General features: G+C 41.1%; 1 protein-coding gene across 1 annotated transcript; it reads right to left on the reverse strand.

Annotated features, from left to right (window-relative positions):
- Positions 1-2760: 2760 nt before the first annotated feature.
- Positions 2761-24132, reverse strand: Ppih (peptidylprolyl isomerase H). Its single transcript, XM_046418806.2, has 10 exons — positions 24010-24132; positions 23607-23671; positions 23283-23306; positions 23003-23047; positions 22414-22456; positions 16539-16631; positions 11839-11926; positions 11089-11129; positions 9986-10075; positions 2761-2938 (listed from the first exon to the last, which is right to left on the reverse strand). Exons 1-9 carry the CDS (start codon positions 24073-24075, stop codon positions 10007-10009), a joined length of 534 nt encoding a protein of 177 aa, XP_046274762.1. The 5' UTR covers positions 24076-24132; the 3' UTR covers positions 2761-2938; positions 9986-10006.
- Positions 24133-24959: the final 827 nt, after the last annotated feature.

Below are 24959 nucleotides of genomic sequence, written 5' to 3' on the forward strand. Positions count from 1 at the left end.
TGTTTTTTGTATCAGACACAAATCAGACTTAATTTCAACTCACGCTTATTGGACAAGTTTTTTTTTTTTCATTTTTATTCCTGCACAGCATTGTGAGATAAGGATTACTATACATATTTTACAAACGGTAAAATTGAGGCAGCCACCTGATGTTGCTAAAGTCACTCCCATTCATTCTTACTGAGTGTCTGCTATTGATTGGGGATGGAGTCCTTTGAAACATCCTGCCTTTTGATGGAGGCAGAAATTTAAACTCCCAACACTCCAGAGTTGCAAAAGCACATACCATCTTGAGAGTGGAAGCAGGAAGGTGGAGTGCTGACTTCAAGCAAAGGGAGGATTATGAAAGACTTGGAGCCAAAAGAGATGGGGCCCCAGGGGAAATGCAAATAAAATAATTCAATAAAACTAGAATGAAACATCGGGTTATAGAGGTGGGTAGGGTCAATTTCAAATTAATTTGAAATCCTCAGATCAAGAGTGAGAGGGCAATTTTAGAGTTCTAAATGGGGAGTGCCATCTGAGAATAGATTGTAGAAGCAAGGAATAGAAGTAGGGAAATCAATTAGGTGGCTAGTATAGTAGTATTTATCCATCAATTCCATCTATGCCTTACCATTCCACCTCCTAAAGGCCTCCCTAAATCAGTTCTAAAAAATTTGATATCAATCCAGTCTCTTCATTCTTCATGCCACTACTCTGGACCAGCACTATCTATTGCTTAGACCAAGAGTAGGCAAACTTTTTCTGTCAGGGTCAGTGTATGTATGTATGCATGTATGTATGCATTTGTTTTGCGGTGTTGGGGATCATTGTCATGGCCTTGCATATGCTAATCAAGCACTTGACCACTGAGCTACACCCTCAACTATAAATAGTAAATATTTAAAGCTTTGTGGGCCACTAGGTTCTAACTACTCCATTTCAGAGCCTGAAAGTAGCCATAAGTATGCATATGTTACATGCCACAAATATTCTTCTTCACTTTCAATTATTTAAACATCTAAAGACCATTCAAATTCTTAGAATGATCCATAGAAAAACAGGGAGTAAGATCTGGCTGCCAGCTGTTACTTCCAAACTCTTGACTTGGAGCATTGTTTTGTGGCCTCTTAACCAGGAACAGTCTCTTTTTCTTGGAAGTACTGGGGATTAGACCCAGGGCCTCATCCATCCCAGGCAAGCACCCTACCACTGTGCTACATCCTTAGTCCTTTGTATTCTGAGACAGAGTCTCACTAAATTACCCAGGCTGATCATGAATTTGAGATCCTCCTGCCTTAGCCTCTGGAGTAGCTGGGATTATAGGTGTACATCACTACACCCAGCTACCTCTTCCTTATACTGATATTCCCCACTATAGCCAATGTTCTTTGGAAAACATTTGACCATGACACTATCTTACTTAAAAATTTTCCAGTGACTACCATTGCCCTTAGGATAGTCTAAATTCTTCACGTGGTTTACAGGGCTCTGTATGACTTCTCTAAACGTACCTCCCTACTCTTCTTTCACATTCCTTGTCCAAACTTCCAGGGGCTTTTTTAGTCATTTACTCCTTTGCACATACTGTTCTCACATCCTTTCTCCTCTTCTCCTTTGCTTACTTTTTCACCCTTTAGCTCTTGACACATATTACTAGGCTAGGAGTCCCTCCCAACACAATACATTGTACTGCTCTAATTAAATCTTGCCTACCAACCTGTAAATTCCTTGAGCATCTAGCCTAGTTCCTAACACGTTAAATGACATGGTGTAGAAAATAAAGAAGGTGCTGGAAGCAGAAGTTATCTTAGATAGCTGGGGATATAGGCATGTGTTTGTCTCATATATGCAAGGCCCTGGTATAGGGGTGGGGAAAAAAAGTCATCTGAGCAGCTGCACCACTAATCCAGGTGGGAAAATGCTTTCAGGAATGATGTGTATGGAGAAGCAGGTGGATTCCAAACCTGATACTCATCTATTGCAGCTTCAGATGACTTTTAAAATGTTACTTAGAAAAGCATCATACTTACTCATCCAGTTATTTCAATCAGCTCTCTTCATGCTCAATGAGCATGACATGAAGATGAGTTGTTACACCACTGCAGAGATGGTACTGAAGTGCCACAGGACCAACAGTTCATGTTGAAATTCATCTCCAGTCCTGAAGTGGGAACTTGCTCCAGAGTTCTGCTAGTCCCCCTTGCCACCCTGAGAGCTCATACTATTCAGATATGCAGTGATCACACTACACGCAAATCCAGCTGACTGCCAATGTAAGGGGAAAGGGATTCATCCCAAGACTCTCCTTTGTAAGGTAACTTTCACCTTGTTCCCCACCTCTAACAGTCTTTGGACTAAGAACATAGTTCCTTCTTCCCCACCCTAATGTCCTGCTAATTCCAACCAATCTGTCAATACTTACCTCAGATGGCACCTCTTCCAAGAAATCATTTTTTAACCTATGCCCCTCACCTTTCCATTTTACTCACATTTTACCCCCACCCTCCACCCCTTGGGAGTCAATGGAGTGCTCTACCATTGAGCCATACCCCCCAGCCCTTTTTTATTTTCCATTTTGAAAAAGAGTCTCACTAAGTAGTTAAAGTTTTCACAAAGTTACTGAGGCTAACCTTGAACTTTCAATCCTCCAGCCTCAACTTCCTGAGTCACTGGGATAACAGGTATGCACCATCATGCCTGGCCATCATAATCATTTAAAAATAACACACATGCACAAAAAATCAAATCAAAACAAAACAAACAAACAAAAAACAATGACAATACACAAAAACTCTTTATTTACAGTTGAAAATTTAAGCACGGACAATTGTAGTTCTGAATCTGTGATATTCCAGGGTCTCTTGTTCAACAGGGTCACAGCAGGCAGGAGTGCAAACACAGAGGCCGGTCCAGCTTATATGACTCAAGAACATCATCCAGAGCAAGGAATGATCTACAATGGCAGAGACAGGGAGGTCAGTAGAGGATGGGGAGATAAGCAGCTCAAGTGAATAAGAAAGCAATATTCATGACAGACAATGCTTCCAGCTGTCCTCTATACTTCTCATCCTCTTTCCCAAATTTCCAATTCTTTATCATAGGTCAAACCTTTAGTTTCCTATAGAGAACAAAATTATATATTGGATAGGAACCAAAAAAAGGATATTAATATTTATGGCTAAACATATTATCTCATTTTTACCCTTCACAACTCTATGCAATATATATTCTCTATTTGCAACGAGGCAAACTAGAATCCCAAGTAGCTCAATGACTTAACTAACATCAGAGTTAGTGAGACAGTGGTGGGACTTCTTGGTCTACTTGGCTCCTAGGCCTGTGTCCTTTTTATCAGGCTTTGATCACTCCCTGTGGAGCTCCTTCCTTACAGGTTTTGGTCCCAGGAGTACAGAGAAAGGAAAGCCCACCCTTCATATATATATTATATATGAATGAAAGATCTTACCTCTGTTTATTAAGGCTGAATAGCATTCCACTTAAAAATAATATTTCATATATATATATATATATATATATATATATATATATATATATCTGTTTGTTGTCAATGGACCTTTATTTATTTACATATGGTGCGGAGGGGATCGAACCCAGTGCCTCATACATGCTAGACACGCACTCTGCCACTGAGCCACAACCCCAGCCCGAGCCTACCCTTCTTATGGTCTTGGTGTTAGCTGTACTAAAGGAACAGGATGAGTACATGCTACTATCCCTCTCCTCCTACTACTCCCCGAATGTGGATATACTCTCCTCTATGGTCAGTATGTCCTCTATGATGCCAGGTTCAGATAGAAGTTTAACCCCAAGAGTCAGGTACATGTCTCTAATCCCAGCTACTCAGGAGGTTGAAGCAGGAGGATCCCAAATTCAAGGGCAGCCTCAGCAATTTGGCAAGACACTATCTCAAAACAAAAAGTAGAAAGGATTGGGGATATAATTTAGTGGTAAAATGCCCCTGGATTCAAACAAACAAACAAATAAAAACCACAAACAAATAAAAAGTTTAACCATGGGCCATCTGACAGTCCATGCTGTCAGAATCTTCTGAAGAAGAAAATTCATCTGTAAGATTCTCCTGCCCAAAATCTTTCATTGGCTCATTGGACTAATTTAACAGTATAAAAATGAATAAATGTGTTTCATCAGTTGTATAGTGCACCAAGACCAGGCACTATTGGACCCATTGGCTCTATTGGACCAGGCACTGGGTTGGTCAACATGATCCTTGCTTCAAGAAATTCTTGGTCCAGAGAAAAACATACCAGCACATTTTAGAGAAAGCAAGTGTTGTGGGAGCACTCAAGTGGGACCACTGCCTAGGCTTGTAGCTGAGAGGAAAAGATAGAGAGATCAGGGAAGATTTATAAACTGATGTTAGATATAGTTAGAGGTATGCTCTTGGGAGAGGCTGAGAGGAATTAGAATTAATTAGAACTACATATATGCATAGTATATACTTCTATTATAAAATGCATGCTCAATGTGAAAAATTCAAGTAGGACAATATAAACTGAATAGAAAGTCTCTTTTGTTTCTACTCTAAAGAAGTATCTATCAACAGTCTACTACTTTTCATTGCAGAAAATTTCTGAAATAATTATTCAATATAAATTGTGCCCTTTTTACACAATGTACACCATCTTGACTGTCAATTTGCCTTAGAAACCTTGCCACTACACAGAGGTCTTACCTCTTTCTTTTTATTAAGGCTGACTAGCATTCCACTTACAAGTCATATTTCCATGTGTGGAAGGCCCAGTTATCTGCAGCCAGCTTACCTTTGCACTGGATTGAACTGGAATGGAGCCTGACATTCTCCCACCGGCCCCCCTGCCTTTTCAGCTGACAGGCTTCTAACTTTCACAGCAAGGAACAAACAGTTTTACACGCTCCAAAGGCACGTAAGTATAAACTACCACATCTCACAGGGTACTCCCTAGACCTATTTTCATGTGGATCCTCTTTTCTCTTGCCTGGATTACAGTAACTCCTACTAGCCTCCAGTCCATGCTTTCAGAATCTTCTGAAGAAGAAAATTCATCTATAAGATTCTCCTGCCCAAAATCTTTCATTGGCTCATTTGACTAATTCTTTTTGGAGGGTCAGGACCCCCTTTGAGAATCATGGGAACACAATGGACTCTCTCGGGGAGAGGATTGTGTGAAGCCCATCCCCTCCTCTCAGAAGAGCAAAAGAATTATTTGCCTGGCGCTGGCTCTGGCCTTCCTCCAGCTTCATTTTCTTCCACTTTGGCCATATTGAATTATTTGTGGTTCCCCCTCTTACCTTTATGCCTTTGCACATGCTTTGCCTCTGTCAGGAATGACCTCAGTCTTAGTCCCTGACAAGGTCTATTCTTTCTTATAGAACTTCAGCTGTTTCCCAATCCGCTCCAGGCAGAACCAGGCCTCCTTCACATTTTCCTTGTTCTAAAACCTTTAATCCAGTGCTCCCCACCCTCACCTCCACCCCAGTACTGGGGATGGAATACAGAGCCTCACGAACAATAAGCAAGTGCTGGACCCCAGCCCCAGCTCTTTAGTCTTTGAGACAGGGTCTTGCTAAGTTGCATAGGCTAGCTGGGTGCAACCTGTTATCTCAGCAACTCAGGAGATTGAATCAGGAGGATAATAAGTTTGAGGTCAGTCTGGGCAACTTCATGAGACCCTCTCCCCTGTTAAAAGTAAAAAAAGTCTAGTTTGTAGCTGAGCAGTAAAACAACCCTGGATTCAATCCCCAGTGACAGATACACACAGACACACTTTGCCCAGGTTGGCCTCAAACTTGTGACTCTCCTGCCTCAGCCTCTTGAGTAGCTGGGATTACAGGTATATGCCACTGTACTCAGCCATGGAACCTATCAATCAATCAGTGCTTACTTACGGAATGAATGGAGAACAAGACCAATTGCAACCAACACATCTTGTATAATCTTTACCTACCGGAATGTCTCCAGGTAATTCCAGAATGGGGGATAGTGTTTCCTAGACCTCAGTCATTTAAATAGCACCTTAAGGGCTGGGGATGTATATAGCTGTGGCAGAGTGCTTGCTTAGGCATAAGCAATGCTGGTTTTGATTCCCAGCATTGGTTGGAGGGAACAAATAGCACCTTCACAACTACTACCATATTTATTGTCCACAGGTACAATTTTTTTAACATTATCACTCTTTGAATTTTAATATTGTCTCACTGTAAGCTATAACTGTAATATTATGTGTGTACTAATATTTTTTCCTAAGTACAAATATTAAAATAAAAGGTTGGTTTTCACACTTCTTTGATAAGCGGAGAGGACCTGGAAATTAGGTTAGGTTTGGCAAGTACCCCCAAATGATTTTCATCTGTATGGGAGTTTAGGCAACTATGAACCAAAGAAAGCTCTCTACCACTTGGAACTAGTACTAGGTATGAGAATCACAGGGAGGCAGACAGCATATTAGACTAGCAGTGCTGCCTAACCTTACTGCCAGCCCTCTTCCAAGACACTGAGGCTATGAAACCAGAGCTACCACTGACTCCCATGTACATGTAAGTAGCCAAGAACCCATTCAGACAATAGCAGGAAGATCCTGAGGTCAAGATTCCTTTGTGCTATAGCTAACCCAATTCATCATTAAAAGACTTCCCAGGACCCACTAAGATAAAACCAAGGTTTCTACATTAGGGCTGTGCAGACACCTTCATTTTTAACAAAATCAAAGTCAGATCCTGAGAAGGCAAAACATAAAAGAGTTCTGTGAGAAACTGCTCCATAGGAGGTACCAATGATCAGAGACCTCACATGTTTTCCATCTCCATCCCAGCTCCTTCATCTCATAGATTACAAGATTAGAGATACTTATAACTTTACAGCTGAGAAGAAAAATGATGGGATGATACTACCTGCCACTCTGCCCCCAATATAGGGATTCTTGGTAATATGGGATAATTCAAGTGAAGTTCTTATTTCAATATTTGGACAACAGAAGTATTCAATAAGGGATAACTGCTTTTATTAGTGTTCCTAGGTACCTAGGTTGAGAGTTCACTGGCTAATACAGTAGCTACTAGCCATATATGACTCTTAAAAAAATTTAGATGAAATTTAAAATTCAGTCCCATGGTCACACCAGCACATTTCAAGTGCTCAAATGTCACATGTGGAAGGCAGCTACCATACTAAACAGTGCAGACATGGAACATTTCCATTATTACAAAAAGGATTATGTTTTGGCAGACCTGATGAGGAAGCCTCTGGAATGTAAAATGTCCATCTGAGGAATCTGTTCTACTTGGGTTGCAGGCTGACAAGAGGGGCTTTCATGGGGGCACAGATTAGAACTTGTAGTAATTTCTATAAAGAACTCACAAAATTACAGAAAAAGAGGCTCCAAAATAAAGAATTTCTAAACTTTATTCATTTTGTTATCTTCTGACCTCCAGTATAATCCATGGTCAATCTTCAGAAGGAAAAAGGACCTATGAGTACAACTTTAGTTACACAAAGAAATGAGTGGGAAAATGTAAGAAGGGCCAATAGCTACTGAAGAGGGAGAACAGGTTGAGTCCAAGGGGCCCTCAGTATCAGCAGAAAGGAAGGCTCAGTGTATCAATGGGCCTAAGAAGAGTCCATTTGGTTGAACAAGAGAGTGGTCCACTTGCAGCACTCAAGATACACTTGTGCATTCCTTCCTCAGCATTTGCTCACATCAGTTCCCTGTCTAAGATGCCTGGCATTCTCCCTCTCTATCATCCCATGTAAGAAATTTTTACTGAATGCCTATAAGTGCCAGATGCCTGAACACAAAGTATGATACTAAGTATGATACAAAGTATGGCCTGATATTTGACTGGACTCTATTTGGATAAAAGGACAGGAAACTTATCTTATACCATACAGAAAAATAAATTCTAGATAATTTAAAGTATACAATAAAACTACTGAAATACTCAAAAGAATACAGAAGACATTATGATCTGAGGAAGTGTAGACCTTCTTAAGACAAAACTGAAAAGTTATAAGGAATTGACAATTTGACTTCATCAAAATTTAGAACTTCTGTTAGCAGAGGATATTTTCAACCTTAAATAACACAATGCCAGTATATTCTAGAGAACAGTCACAACATATAAAACAGAAAACTAATATTTATAATGTATAAATATTCAAATCATTAAGGGGAAACTGTATGGTACAAATGTCTGATAAGAGTATTTATTATAGTTCTGTTTTAAATAAGATAGTTTCATATGAACCAAGAAGGACAAATTATCAAGACATAATGCCAAGCTGGGTGCGATGGTGCAAGCCTGGAATCCTAGCCACTTGGGAGGCTGAGGCAGGAGGATCACGAATCCAAAGTTAGCCTCAGCAACTTAGAGAGGTCCTAAGCAACTCAGTGAGACTGTCTCTAAGTAAAATACAAAATAGGGCTAGGGATGTGGCTCAGTGGTTGAGGGCCCCAGAGTTTAATCCCTGGTCTCCAATCACCCCAAAAAGACATAATGCCAAATAGAAAGAAAAAAAAGAACAATCTAGTATAAATTAGAAAAAACAAATCCTTCCAAAATTAGATGTCCCAATGAACATATATCAAACCAAGAGGCTGGGATATAGTTCAGTAGTAGAGTACTTTTCTAGCATGCACTGAGGCCCTGGGTTCAATCCTCAGCACCACAAAAAGGAAAAAAAAAAATTCTCAAACTGATAAGGAAATGACTTGTGAGAGGGAATCTGGATTTCAGGGGGGCTTTTATTTCATCTCTTTGGTGTGAAAATTTTCAAAAGAGATTATATTGTTACTTGTGTAATTAAAAAATAAAGAACCAAATGAAATATGATAGGAATCTTGACTGAACTTTTAAATTTTCTTTTTCTTTTTTGAGATGGGGTTTTGCTGTGTTGCTGAGGATGGTCTTGAACTTCTGGGTTCATGTGATCCTCCTGCCTCAGCCTCCTGAATTAGCTGGCACAAGACACCACACTTGGCCAGGATCTTTTTGTTTTAAAGCTCTAAAAGTTACTTCGGGGGAAGTCTGAACATGTACCATATATTAGATAATATTATTCTGGTTATGTACGCTTAAGAAGTCTGCAATGTTAAAATGGGAAAAAATGGAAAGGAGGGAAAGAAAGAAGGAGGAAGGGAAGAAAAAGGAGGGGAAAATGAATAAGAAAAAGGAGGAGAGGGAGTGGGAATGGGAGTGGAGAGAAGAAGGGAAAGCAAAAACAAATGTCAAGGCAAAACAATAAAACAAAAACATTAATCAATGGTGAATCTAGTGTTCAATGTACTGTTTTCCCAACTTTTCTGCAAATCTGGAAAAAAAGAAAAAAAGACGGACAAAATACCACCATCCCTCACCTAGGTGGGAGTGACCCATTTTTCCCTTGTTGTCTCAAAACACTTACAATGTCACTCTTATTAGTAGTGATCACCTCCAAGGATGTCTTAATTCCTAGGAGCTCTTGAAAGGTAGAGACCTTTGAATTCTTTACTAGCCGGCTGCCCAGCGCAGAGCAGGAAGTAGTATACTATGCGAAGGAATGGAGTTCATGAAGACAGAGCAATGTAAGGCGTTTAAAGTTAGGGCCTAACTGCAACATCAGTTCTGATGAGAAGCATGACAGATGTGTCTCCTGGCTGATCCCAGTAGAGCTGCCCAGGGTTGGAGTCAGGTCCTTCTAGTTGGATAGTGAATGGAGCTATAGTTTGACAGTGCTATTACAAACTGCCTGAGTGGTTTTCAGATTGAGAGAAAAGTAATGTACTTCCATAATCCTTTCTCTTTTGTTTCTTGTGATGACCCTAAGGGATAAGTATCCTCTCCTTCTGACAGATGAAGGGAAAAGCTCAGAGAGAAATTTTTCTAAGGTTACACAGAGAGGAAGTGGGTTCAATCCTATCCATGTCTTTCAAATTTTTCCACTAGACCAAAACTGCCTTCTTTGGAGCCTTACTCCCTCCTAACAAATAGGAGAGAACACACTTACCTGACTCAGTCTTGGTCTGGACTACATCTCCCCACACTGTGAAATTACCACAGGCAGTTTCGGTTTATTGTTGGGGCCTGTGGGAACATTCTAGAAAAGAAAGCGCAGTGAAGATTCATTCACTCAGGGACTTGCTCACTCCCTCAAACATTTACTGACACCCGCCAGCTCTCTCCCTATACTAAGGATTCAGTAACTCAAGAGACCAATATGAAAATATATGTCCTTGCACACAGATAAACCATATAACACAAATCAAAGAGAAAATGTAAAACACTAAGAAAATAGCAATCCTGTGATATATAACAATGTATTAAGTATTAAGAAATAGATGAAAAAGGGACAAATGGAATAATTAAGTGATGCTTAAAGAAGGAAGAAAGACAGTAGAATGAATTGGACATAACTTTCCTCTGCTCATATATGAATACACCTCCAGTGTAACTCCACATCATGTACAACCACAAGAATGAGAAGTTATACCCATGTATGTGTGACATGTCAAAATACATTTTACTGTTATGTGCAAATAAAAAGAACAAATAAAAAATTTTTTTAAAAGAAAGGCAGGGAAAAAAAAAAAAAGTCAAGAAAGGATTCACAGAGTGGAGACATTGGAGTGTGAATGAATGGGATCCAACCAGGAAGAAAAACATGAGCACTCCAGGTAGAGGAAGGACATGAGCAAAGGCTCAGGAATAGGGAAGAGTAGGATGTGGGCACAGAAATGGCACATTTAGAGAAGAGCTAATAGTCTGATGTGATTGGAACACAAAGGAGGAAGTGTCAAAAGAAGGGGACATGTAGAGGTAGGCAGAGACCAGATCATGAAGGATTTTGAATGCAATGCTGAGAATGGAATTTTATCAAATAGATGACAAGGTTATCAGAGGCCAAACCTCAGTATTGGCCAGAGAGATTAGTTTCCAGGGCCAAGAAAACTTGAGAGGCATTCCCTCCTGTTCCTGAGGCAATTGTGAAACCAGAGACAATAACAACTGGGCCTAACAAAATGAAACCCACTCATACTTTATCTCCTCACTGCTAGTCAGATAGTACCAGATCAGAAACACTGAGAAAGAAGACATTGAATAAAGACTTACCTCAATCTTTCTCATCACAAGAAGTCCATCAATGATTTTTCCTATAAAAAGAACATGAACTAGACTTTATTTTTCACATTTGCAAAGCATTTTCCAATTCCCAATGCAGATTCTTAACTATTATCTCATTAGATCCTCTTACTAACTTCTGAAAATTGAGATTCAGTGAGGTGAAATGACTTCCAAGGTCACAGGTACTAAGTAGTCAGTTAGGGTTCAAGTTTAGGCCTAAGCAATTCCAAAGTCCCACTGTATCATGCTGCTTCTGTGGCATTTCTTTAATGATAGCATCTGGGCTTTCCCCTAGAATACATATTACCCAAATGGTTACATACTGTATTGGATGGTCCTTTGTCCTTCCTTCTAGTTCCCTAACCACACATTTTCCCCACCTTCCTACAATATCCACCTTCCCTATTACTACCTAGAGCAGTTATACCATGTGAACGCTCTTTCTTTTGGTACCAGGGACTGAACTCGGGGGTACTCCACCACTGAACCACATCCCCAGTCCTATTTTGTATTTTATTTAGAGACAGGGTCTCAATGAGTTGCTTAGTGCCTCACAGTTGCTGAGGCTGGTTTTGAACTCGCAATTCTCCTGTCTCAGCCTCCCAAGCCCCTGGGATTCTAGGCGTGTGCCACCGCGCCTGACCACTTGAACACTCTTAGTGAGAGTTTGGAGACTGGATCTGGAAGCCCCACCCGGGGTTAGTGGGACTTGGACAATGGGACAGGAGTAGGACTTACCAAACACTACATGCTTCCCATCCAGCCAATCACACTTAGAGCAGGTGATAAAGAACTGACAGCCATTTGTACTGGGACCACTGTTTGCCTGATATAAATGAAATATATTTGCAGTAAGTTTCCCTGGCCATATTAGTTGAAGTGCAAGATTCCCAAAAGAGCCCGATTCATCTATGCTCTCTTTCAGCAAATCTAACAGGGCACTGATCATGATCCAGCCTCTTCTAGAACACTAGGATATGGGGAAGAAAAGAACACACAATTCCTGTCCCAGAGGAATTATATCTTTCAATAAATGTACATTTCTCCTAAATGATAGTTTTTCTAAGAGAAACAATTATTCATGGGACATAATTTGGTATATTTAGTCCAAAACTGGTTAAAAATGGATTTCAGTTACAAATTCAGTGCCTGCTAGGAAAAGACCTGTTGTCTATGCAATAAACTTTTTATCTTAAATGGCTTTATACTATCTGGGCAGTGACACACACTGGTAATCCCAGTTACCTGCGGAGATGAGGCAGGAGGATGGTAAGTTCAAGGTTTGGCCTGGGCAACAAACTTAAGACCATCTCAAATCAATCAATAAATAGCTTTATAACAAACTATCATGTTTGTTTTGTGATTGTTTATATTTAAGGTTATACCTCAAACCTTTTATTATTGAATTTTATCATTAAAAGTATTATTTTAAATTAAGAATCTGAAACTATAGCTGTATCTCTCCTTTTCCTCTCTTGAAATTGTTTTAACATCATTATATTTAATAATGTATTATGAATGAATAGGTTATAGTTTCAGTGCAGTGATACTTACATTTCTCATATGAACATTTCTTATATGTATCAAAAAACATTTCTTATATGTATCACTAAATTGCCTTTAAAATGCTAAGTTCAGACTTTGTATATAAGCAAAGCCAAGTTGTTTTAGCAGCACTGCCTAACAAGTGACTATGTAACTATGTGAAAATTTTATTGCATAACTTCTCTTATTCTGGGAAAAAATGAGTAGGAAATGGAAAACTGAAAGTGCTTCTTGTACTAAAAAGAAACATAGGTCTCATAAAATTAATACTAATGAGATAAAACTGGATTTTTTTTTTTTTAATACCAGGAATCGAACCCAGGGGCACTCAACCACTGAGCTACACCCTAGCCCTTGTTATATTTTATTTAGAGACAGGGTCTCGCTGAATTGCTTAGTGTCTCATTAAATTGCTGAGACCAGCAGGTTGGGGCTGGGGCTCAGTGGTAGAGCGCCTGCCTCGCAAGTATGAGGCACTGGGTTCGATCCTCAGCACCACATAAAAATAAATAAATAAAAATTGTATCCATCTACAACTAAAAAAAAAAAACATATTGAAATTGGCTTTGAACTCATGATCTTCCTGTCCTGGCTTCCCAAGCTGCTAGGATTATAGGCGTGCGCTTGCCCAGCAAAACTGGAACTTATATTAAGTAGGTCACTAGTCTTAATCAGATAGTTTAATGAATTTAAAATGGTTGAGTCTGTGGTCAACTATGAAGGAAAAAAAATTCATAAAATACTAGCAAAATATTAAAGCCAACATCTAGGGATAATCTCTAAGAATTTTATATAATGCTTTAGAAATCTATGTAAGATGAGGCTATTTTAGTTTTTGTAAGATAAAGAGAGTAAAATGAGGTTATTTTTGGCATTCATACATGTATTCAAAAACATCTTGCCAGGTGCAATGGCACATGCCTGTAATCTTAGCATACGATGAGACAAGAGGATTGCAAGTTCAAAGCCAGCATCAGCAACTTAGCAAGGCCCTAAGCAACTTAGAGAGACTCTGTCTCAAATAAAAATATTAAAGGGGGGGGGGGGCGCGGATGTTGAGGATATGGTTCCATGGTTAAGCGCCCCAGGGTTCAATCCCTGGTACAACAACAACAAAAAAATCTCAGCTGAGTACAGTGGCACACACTGGAAATTCCAGCTACTCAGGAGGTGAAGGCAAGAAAATCACAAATTTGAGACCAGCCTAGGCAATTTAGCAAGTCTCTGTCTCAAAATAAAAAGTGTTGGGATGTTACTCAGTGGCAAAGAGTCTGCCTAACATGCATGAGGCCCTGTGTTCAATCCCTAGTACCATACACATGCAAAAAGAACATCTCATATATGAAAGTAAGGGACTACCTGAGCTGTCCAAAATAGGTCCATGCTTTGGAACAAGGGATCAGAATTCCCAGGGACCCTATTCCATCTATCTTTATTTTGCAGATCAGTATAATCATTTTTTAGCAAACAAAAACAAAAAGTCATATGAACATTTTTGTAGCTCAGGAATACTCTGTCCTTAGGCACTTATTTATTCATTCTTCTGGTGGTATAGCTTATGTTTAGAGAATAAACTGTAGCTAGATAACCTAGCTTGAACCCCAACTCTACCACTGGCTGTGTGACCTTACTTTAGACATGTGACCTATCTGTGTCTGTTTCCTCATTACCTATCTCAAACAGAGTTTGGAGAGTATTAACATGAAATAAGGCAGGTAAGGTGCTTATTAAGTATCCAATAAATGTTACCCACTATTCTGATTGTTATTCTGTCACTCATCAGCATTTGTTCAATAGCCTTTCTATGACAGGAAGAAAGGCCTGGTGATCAGGAGACTCACTTCTGTCCTTGAAGAACTCAATGGAAAGATGGAAGCCAAAACAACCATGCTACAAGACTTACAATAGCACAACTTGGCCAATAATGCCAGCCACAGTGGCACATGTCAGCAATCCCAGTGACTCAAGAAGTTTAAGCAGGAGGATTGAAAGTTTGAGGCCAATCTTAATAATAAGACCCTGTCTCAAAATGAAAAATAAAAAGGTCAGTGGTAAAGCACCCTTGGGTTTAATCCCCAGTACCAAAACCAAACAAACATCAACAACAACAACAACAAAACCCACCTTAGTTAATATCAGCCTAAAGGGGACAGAAACCAAGGCTTCCTTCCATTTTTCCAATTCCTCCACAGGTGCTAGCACTATGCCATGACCAGAGAGGGATTTTAATTCTCACAGCAAAGATAAGCCCACCTTAGCTGGTTTTGCACCTTTTACCTGTGCTTATCCAGCCTGGCTTTCTTACTAAAGGGACTTGCAAACTGCTAATCTAGTCTTGCCCAATTGTTGCTTCTTAATGACTTCCTTGCCTCAATTTCCCAAATGCCACTCACACTACAGGTAGAGTCTTCATTCTCAAACACAAAGTTGATCAACTCTATTTAAAGGATTGTATATGGCTCTCTAAAACCTGTGAAAGCAAGTCCATACACCTCAACCTTTTTCTAGCCCTTCAGGAGCTAGATCTACCTGCCCCTTCAGTTTCTCTACTGGCCATTCCCTCCCGCCATTTGCATCCTCTGCTCTCATTACCTTTATCACTTTCTGACCCTTGAATATTCAGCCCTGCTATTTTATGGTCTTGGACCTTTGCAGAATCTGTTTGCCATACCTGAAACGCTCCTTTTTCTTGTTATCTAGTACAAAATTTATTTAAGAACTCAGATGTCCTTTCCTCTGTGAAGGCTTCTCCAACCCCTAGAAGCAATCATTCTCATTCCTCTGGGCCTTCCCAGTCCTTTTTATGTCCACAGAGGCACCCTCACCTTTATACCCTGATGGCAAAGACTACACTATACCAAACTGGTCATTTTACCTGCATGTTTTCTCTGGTAAGTGGCAAGTATCACAATGGTAGGAATCAAGGGTATATTCTTTTTTTTGGGGGGCGGGGGGGTACTAGGGTTGAACTCAGGGGTACTCAACCACTGAGCCACATCCCCAGCCCAGTTCTGTATTTTTATTTGAGACAGGGTCTCACTGAGTTGCTTAGTGCCTCACTATTGCTGAGGCTGGCTATGAACTTTCAATCCTCCTGTCTCAGCCTTCAAGCTGCTGGGATTACAGACAGGCACCACCACGCCCGGCTCAAGGCTATATTCTTATACTTTATCATAAGAACTGAAACAAAGTGGCTGTGAAGAGTGCACAAGCAGGACAGAGAATATGCATGTAAATATTAGGGCTGGGAAAGTGAGACTTGGGGTACTGATGGAGGGAAATTGGTGCTATGGGTGGGAAATGAGAGAGAAGAAAGAGGGAAGAATAAGGCAAAGGATGAGTGAGGGATGAATACACAGAAGCGAGTATGGAGGAGAGTGAGGAGAACAGAAGACTGTAAAGGGGGTTGAGATGCCAGAGATTATAAATGGGGGTCAGGGTGGTGGGACATGGGAGCAGGACTGATGAACAAGAGGTGAGTGAGAAAAGCAGGTGAGTGGCCAGCAGGCAGCGTAGGTAAACAGCTGCAGTGAGTGAGTGACCATGGGTAGGACAATGAGTAGGTGAACACCAGGTCTTGAGAGCACAACTAGTTGCATTCTGAGCCATAAAGCTGAATGCCCAGCCACACATCCTGTCTCACACAAAAGTAAGAAACAAATCAGAATGTGATTTTCTTCTCCATGTTTCAGGTGAGCAAATTGAAGTCTGGATAATAAATGCTAGTAGGCCTTGCCCAACAACCAGACTAAGGAAGGAGGTGGCAGATGTGAGGCCAGAGTTAAGCAAGAGAAGGAAAACATTTGCTCCTATTCAGAGACAGGATTGGGCCTCATGTGGGCCCAGAAACCTGCAATCAACCTAACCCAAATTCTTGACTGAACCTCACTTACCATGGAAAGAAGGCCTGGAGCCGAGTGTCTAAGTTTAAAATTTTCATCTGCAAATGGCCCCCGGTAAATACTGGCAACTCCGGTACCATCTCCCTGAGCAAAGAGAAACAAAGTATTAGTGGTTTGGAGGGCTGGGCACCCTGGAAATACTAAACCCAAAGCCCAGCTTCTTTAAAGTCTATTTTTACTATTCTTGGTTACCTTGCAAACCACATCTCTTTGGTCCTACCCTGCAATCAAAGCAAGACCCAGGCAAGGCACCTGCAAGACCAGACTCTCACCAAGGCATTTCACTGACTGGATAAAACAGATCCTCTAGAAAGACTGTTAAGGTAAAGGCAAAGTAAGGAACAACAGCACTGTGATCACATATATAATCCTACCATTCCCAAAGACTCTCATGAATGCAGTGACATAAAGTACCCACTTAAGTGAGTACCACCCACTCCCCAAAATATCTATGAGGGTAGGTAAGTTCTTGGCACTCTGGTCTATACATGATGCTACCCTCCTGTCCAGCCAAAGTTGACTAGTCCAGGGAAGAATATCTAACCCATACTGGGCCAACTAGAATTCCATCTCTAGGAATCCAGAAGTGGAATAGATGCTTTCTCTGAGGTTGAATTTGCACCAGTGAATTGGGAAACTGGAGGTGTCTATTTTCTGCAAAGTAGACTAGAGGAGAGAAAGAGAACATAGTACAGATGTGCAGAGAGCAATAGAGAAACAGAATTAAAGAACCATCTTGGGGGGCTGGGGGCTGGGGCTGTAGCTCAGTGGTGGGGTGCTTTCCTGACACATGGGTTCAATCCTCAGCACCACATAAAGATAAATGGATAAAATGAAGGTATTGTATCCACCTACAACTACAAAAAAAAAAAAAAAAAAAAAAGAACCACCTTGGTTCTTTGTAGTTCCTGTTTCTATTTCTTCCTTTGATTCTGTGAAACACCCACTTTAATCATAAATTCCCCAAATTTCTGCTTAAACAAGATTTGCATTATCTCTTTGCTTTTACAACAGTCCTATGGAATAAGTGGTATCATCTCTATTTTTCAAATGAGCAAACTGAATTCTGGGTAATAAAGTCTTAAACATAATCCCCGAGGTTTAAAAGGTAATACTGAGGGATGCCAAAAAGATCAGTCTTTCCTAGTCAGTAAAGAGAAAGAATATTGGATATGTGGTAGGACTGGAAAACACTGACCTAGGGCTGGGGTTATAGCTCAGTGTAGCATGTGTGAGGCACTGGGTTCAATTCTCAGCACCACATACAAATAAACAAACAAATAAGTAAATAATAAAGGTTCATCAACAATTTTTTTTTTAAATTTTTTAAAAATCAAACAAACACTGACCTAGTACAGAATACAGGGTCCCTTTCTGAGGTAAAGCCTACCAAACTAGGAAGAAAGGAAAACTGTCCAGATTCAAACTTTTATTTGGATAAATATCACATTTTGTGTAGTGAAGGGCCTAGATTTGAGTTCCAAATCTATCACTTATTAGCTAGGAAAGCAACTTCCTATCTCAGCCTTGATGTCTTTTTGGGGGGGCGGGGGTGGGGTGCAGGAGATGGGGGTGGGGTGCAGGAGATTGAACTCAGGGGCACTTGACCACTAAGCCACATCCCCAGCCCTATTTTGTATTTTATTTAGAGACAGGGTCTCACTGAGTTGCTTAGTTCCTCACTTTTGCTGAGGCTGGCTTTGAATTCACGATATTCCTGCCTCAGCCTCCTGAATTGCTGGGATGACAGACATGCCCTACAGTGCCCAGCTTCAACCTTGTCTTCTTTACTTATCTAGTGAGTATGAAATCTCCACTCTTTTTGTTGATGTTGGTACTGAGGAAGGCCTACCATGAGCTACATCCACAGCCCATTTTATTTTTTATTTTGAGACAGGGTCTCATTAAGCTGCCAAGGCTGGCTTCAAACTTGCAATCCTTCTTCCTCAGGCTCCAAACTAGCTGGGATTTCAGGTGCGTACCCCCATGCCCAGCTACAAAGCTTTTTTAAAAAAAACTTAATGACAAGGAAAAGGACTGATAATTTCTAAATATGAAAAATAAGGTGTGATAGTTGATTTTCGTGTTAGCTTTATCAGACTAAGGATACCTAGAGAACTGGCAAAACATTACTGCTGGGTGTGATTGTGGAGGTGTTTCCAGAGAATATTGGCACATGGACATTGACTGAATGGGGAAAACATACTCTTGAGTGTGGATAAGCACTATCCAAATGGCTGGGGGCCTAGATAGATGGAACAGACAAGCAAAAAAAGGGGAAACTCTCTCTCTCTCTCTCTTGTTCTTCCTTGAGTGGGATACCTTCATTTGTGCTGCTGCCCTTTGGTGTCAGACTCCTGGTTCTTCAGTCTTTGGACTCTGGGATTGCACCTAGAAACCCTCCAAGAGATCTCTGGCCTTCAGCCTCATACTAGCAGGCGTACTAGATGTTCCTGGATGTGAGGCTTCTGCTTCTCTGGTTCTTTAGCTTACAGATAGCTATCATGGAATTTTACAGGTTCTGTGATTATGTGAGCCAATTTAACAAATCTCCTCTTTTATAATATACATACATACATATATATTTACACACACCCACACACTCATATATATTCATTTTGTTGGTCCTGTTTCTCTGAAGAACCCTGGGTAATACAGGACACATCAGTTTAAGTGTGGTAAAAAGTATATAGCCAAGTGCGGTGGCGCACACCTGTAATCCCAGCTGCTCAGGAGGCTGAGACAGGAGAATCATGAGTTCAAAGCCAGCCTCAGCAATGGGCGAGATCCTGTCTCTAAATAAAATACAAAATAGGGCTGGGGATGTGGCTCAGTGGTCGAGTGCCTCTGAGTTCAATCCCAGGTACCACAGGGGGAAAAAAAAAAGTAGGTATACACAGCTGGATTCAATGGCATAGTTACCTAGGAGGCTGAGGCAGGAAGTCCCAAGTTCAAGGTTAACCTGCACAAATGAGTGAGAACCTATCTCAAATTAAAAAAAAAGTCTGGGGATGTACCTCAGTGGCACAGCATGTGTGATCTCTGGGTTCAATTCCTAGTACCCAATTTAAAAAAAAAGTAGATACACATATTCTAATATAGTAAGACTAGCAACTATAAATCAAAATGCTAACAGTATATATTCCTTGAGAGGGGAGATTGGGCAGGATTAATTTTCTTCTTCACACTTTTCTTTTGTGACCAGAACAAAACAATAAATATTATTAAAAACAAAATGAAAAAATAGTCTTGTTCAAACTTTAGAAGGTTTTAAATCCTGCTTTTTCTGGATCTTACTCATTCTATCTTGTCTTCCCTAAGGGAGGCTCTGAGCAATTGCTTCTCTCTAAACTCCAGCCCTGAGACTGAGCAATTATTTTCCAACCCTTGGGTTTTCAAGTGGTGGGATAGGGACAAAGCAAAGACCAGTAAGAAACCAGTCCCATCCCTATAAAACAATCCCACAGTGCAAGAGACTATAGGAAGAAGGTAATGCCTAAAGGGGCAGGTGGCATATATAAGGGAAACAGGTAGTGGAAACTGTGGTGAAATGGTAAGGATACCCTTGTCTAAAGAAACCAGTTACTAGATTTTAACCAATTGTTACTGTATGAGAAAAGCAGGCCTAGTGAACACCCACTTTCCCTTTTTGGGGGGGGGGGGTGGTACTGGGGCTTGAACCCAGGAGCACTTTACCACTGAGCTACACTACACTCCCAGCCCTTTTTATTGTTTGTTTTGAAAAAGAGTCTTGCCAAGTTGCTGAGGCTGTCTTGAACTTGCAATCCTCCTGCCTCAGCCTCTTAAGCTGCTAGGATTACAGATGTGTGCCATTTTCCATTTTTCAAAGAGAAAACAAAATTCCAGAATGTTTTTGAAATTTGAAGTTTTAAAACATAGCGTAGATGAAATACAACACCATGCAGTTAAACTAAAACATATTTAAAAGCATGGCTTAGCTCCAAATCTGCCACTTTGTAATCTTACACAGAAAAGACAGAGGTCTTTAAAAACACATGAGATGCTGGGAGCAGTGGTGTATGCCTGTAATCCTAGTGACTTGGGAGTTTCAAGCAGGATGACTGAAAATTCAAGGCCAGTCTCAGCAACTTTGCAAGGCCCTAAGCAACTTAGTGAGACCCTGTCTCAAAAATTAAAAATAAATAAATAAATAAAAGAACTGGGGATGTGGCGCAGTGGTAAAAGCCCCTCTGGGTTCAACCCCAGTGCCAGAACCAAAACCAAAAAACATGAGAAAGTTGAGCATGGTAGCACATGCCTATAATCCCAGTGACTTGGGAGGAAGAGGCAAGAGGACTGTAAGTTCAAGGATAGCATCAGCAACTTAGTGAGAATCTGTCCCAAAATAAAACAATGAAATAAGGAAAAAGGGGCTGGTGATGTAGCTCAGCAATAAAGTGTCCCTGCATTCAATTCCCAGTACCAAAAAGACAAACAAAAATCCACTCATGAGCCGGGCACCGTGGTACATGCCTATAATCCCAGCGGCTAGGGAGGCTGAGACAGGAGGATCATGAGTTTAAAGCCAGCCTCAGCAACAGGGAGGTGCTAAGCAACTCACTGAGACCCTGTCTCTAAGTAAAATACAAAATAGGGCTGGGGATGTGGCTCAGTGGTCGAGTGCCCCTGAATTTAGTCCCCAGTACCAAAAAAATAAAATAAACAAAAAAATCCACTCATGAAAGAACTAGGCACAGTTATTCATGTCTTTAATCCCAGCAACAATGGAAGCTGTGGCAGGAGGATAGTAAGTTCAAGGGCATCCTGGACAACTTAGTGAGACCCTGTATCAAAATAAAACAAAAAAGGTTGGGAACGTAGCTCAGTGGAGCAAGGCCCTGAGTTTAATTCCCAGGACCAAAAGTCAAACAAATGAACAAAAACATAAAGAAAAGAAAAAGTGGTTTATTCAAACAACCTCCAAGGTTGAGGTGGAGAAGAAGACTCGATATGAGGACATAAACAGTGTAGTCACAAGAAAGTCATGGTTAGCAGTAAGTCTAATCAGTTGGGCTCATCCAAAGAATGGAATAAATATCTCCCCAAAACAATCCACCTCTTTTTTGTTTTGATTCTTTGATCACTAATCAATTACTGATTAAAAACTCAGTTTTCAAAAAGAAAATAAATACAAAAGGCAAGCAAACAAACAAAAAAGCCCACTGCTTTCCAGACACGAAAGTTCCAGACCAGAAATGGAAAACAAAACATAAGCATTCAGCTCACTGAAAAAAGAGACTTACTTCCATTTAGAAAAAACAAATTGTAAAAAATAAAAAATAAAAAAAATTGCCGCTGAGTTCTAAGTTACATTGGAACAATTAGTATAAGTCTCTCACAGATCATCTGTATGTATGCCAGGCAATTTCAGTTTCTATCCCCAGAAGACTGAGGTTTAGACCAAGGAAATCAATGACTCAATAAAAATGTGGATCTCTTATTAAGGGTACTGTCAGTTGCAGTCAGCCTTCTAAAATATATCCCCATCTCTATACTTTTCCCATCAAACTTTGTTATTGCTCTCAAACCCGAACACTGGGTTCTTGTAGTAAAAGTAGCAATAACAAAATAAAAACTAAGTCTATGGCCAGGCACAGTAGAGCACACCTGTAATCCCACGAGGAGGCTAAGGCAAGAGGATCCCAAGTTCAAAGTCAATCTCAACAACTTAGCAAGGTCCTAAGCAACTTAGTAAGAACCTGTCTCAAAATAAATAAATACATAAAATAAAATAAAAAGGGATAGGGATGTGGCTCAGTGGTTAAGTGCCCCTGGGTTTATTCCCTGGTATTTAAAAAAAAAAAAATTGTCTATGGATCTTTGATAGGGAAGAAACAGTACTTACATTAACGAAATCTCCACCTTGAATCATGAAATCCTTTATAACCCTAAAACAGAGAGCAAAAGATCCTAAGAGAAGATTCTATGGTTTAAAAAAATATTGACTTACTGGGTGAAGTGGTGCACACCTATAATCCCAGCAACTCAGGAGGTTGAGACAGGTGAATTGCAAGTTCAAAGGCAGTCTCAGCAACTTAGTGAGGCCTTAACCAATTTGGCAAGACTGTCTCAAAATAAAAAATTAAAAGGGCTGAGCATGTGGTTCAGTGGTTAAGCACTCCTGGGTTCAATCCCTGGTACCAAAAATAAAATATGAAATGAGGCAAGCATGGTGGCACATGCCTGTAATACCATCAACTCAGGAAGCTAAGGCAGGGGGATCCCAAATTCAAGGATAGCTTCAGTAACTTATTGAGACTCTTGTCTCAAAATACCAAGTACTGAAAAAAAATTAATAAATAAGAGATTTAAACATTCTCAAATTTTGGTATCCATGGGCAAGGATGTGGGGGTTTCTAGAACCAACCCCCCATCGATACCAAAGGATGATTGCATTTGTGAAAATCCCGAGAATATCTCACCAAAAGCCTTACCTGTGAAAGGTGCTCCCTTTGTATCCTATTGGCACCCCATCTTTTCTATAACCAAAAAGAAAGAGACTTGGAATGATATCAGGTAATCATAGGCCTTTCCAGTTTAGGACACACTGGAGCCAAAGGAACTCTCCTAAAGAAAGTGGGGAGAAGAGACTTATAGAAGTTAAAAAAAAGAAAAGAGAAACACCTAAGGATAGATCCCTGTGGTATTCTCTTCTATGACTCAGGGCTTTCCAATGTTTTCCCAACACACCCTCAGAAGTAGGCAGAGACTGACCTGAATTCTCCAGTGCAGAACTGCCTAAAAGGGAAAAGATGAACAATTCAGTCACTATGCCATCATAGCTGTGTGCACCTCTAATCTCAGGAGGGGATAAAGGGGTATAGACATTGCATCCAGCAAACTCACCAACCAGACAGCCAAATGTCAAGACACACAGGCATAGAGCCTAACAACATAAGTTGACACGAAAACAATAGAAAAGCAGTACCCATTCGGACAGAACAATACCCAGAGAAAACAAATCTCAAGGGCACTGAGTGGACAGAGGCAGATGGGTGATTCCGCGGATGTCCAGCTCCTGGTTCTGCTATTCCTTACCTAAAGTTCTCGGCTGTCTTGGGTACAACATCTGCAAACAGCTCGATCTTCATGCGGCCAACTTCCTGCAAGCGGCAGGAGTCTTTGTGAAGCACCAGCGCACGACCGTGATGGGCTCACGGGAGATGCCCCATCCCCAGGCCGCAAGGCATCTCCCACTTCCACCTCCACCTCCACCTCCTCCTCCATCTGCCTAGCTTAACCTTGCGTCCTGCCCAGTCCTTCCAGAAGCAGGGTGCTTGGGTGGGCAAGACTCATACCCTCCCGCCTCGCAGGAGGGAAGGCTCCGGTGCAGTTTCACACTCTGGCTCCCAAGTCCTCCCCCTCTGGGTTGGTGAGCTGTGCCCGGCTAGCCCCGTGCGGTTTCTCTTCGCGCAGATCTGGGTGGCCGCCTGTACCTTACCTGGCCGCCAATGCTGACATCAAAGAACACCACGGGATTGACAGGGCTTGAATTTGCCACCGCCATGGCTCCGACCCGGAAGCAGAAATCTGGCTTCCGGTGAACTAAACCCAATGCTGCGCGGCGGGGGAGAGGGTTCGGCGCAGGCGTAGTAGAAGTCGACCGGGTCCGGTCCCCGACGCGAGGCGCGATCCGGTTGGCTCGTGGTAGCTGGGGGCTTTCCAGGGAAAGGAGCGCGCGAGAGAGGAAGGAGGAGGGGGAAAGTCCGGGCATCTTTTTGCTCAAGGTCTACAGGCATCCCACTGACATGGCTGTACTAGTACGTGTAGATTAATCTTTACATCCAGGGCGTTTTGAATAAGCAAGGCTTTCAGCTCTTGAAGCCAGGACCTCCAAACCAACTGTTTCGTGGTGGTTGTTCTACTTACGAGGATCTCTGTTGTGTTCATCCTCGGTATTGAAAACGGCTTGGCACATAAGGCTTGCTCAGTACTTGTACCCCCCTTGAATTCAGGACACTAGAATCCTAATTTCAGTTCTGCTATAAACTTTTAACTCATTTCCTATAGAGCAACTCGAGTTTTTTAAATAAACTTTGCTCTTAAGAAATAACAACTGGCTTCTCATATTTAGAATAAAATTCAGCTTCTTACATCCAAAGCCCTAAATGCTGCAGTCTGGCCACCTGTAGTCTGGCCTCACCTCAGATGACTCACCCTCAGTTACTATTCTGCCTTTCTCTTCCTCCAGGTCATTAAAATCGCTACTTTCCTTTGGGTCTTGATAGTAGATGTTAATTCTGAAATATTCTTAGAGATCCTTTATAGGGAAGGCAGGGTAGCTCCTTGTAATTCAGGGCTCAGCCCAGGGGCAACCAAACAAAAGCCCTTTGTCACTCAGATCTCTGGTTTTCTTTTTGCTGCTCAACTGTTCAAAATTATATGTCCTCA

Source organism: Marmota monax, unplaced genomic scaffold, assembly GCF_021218885.2.
Source record: "Marmota monax isolate L192 unplaced genomic scaffold, Marmota_monax_Labrador192_F-V1.1 WCK01_AAM20220418_F8-fsc00008, whole genome shotgun sequence".
In the NCBI taxonomy this organism is placed as follows: domain Eukaryota; kingdom Metazoa; phylum Chordata; class Mammalia; order Rodentia; family Sciuridae; genus Marmota; species Marmota monax.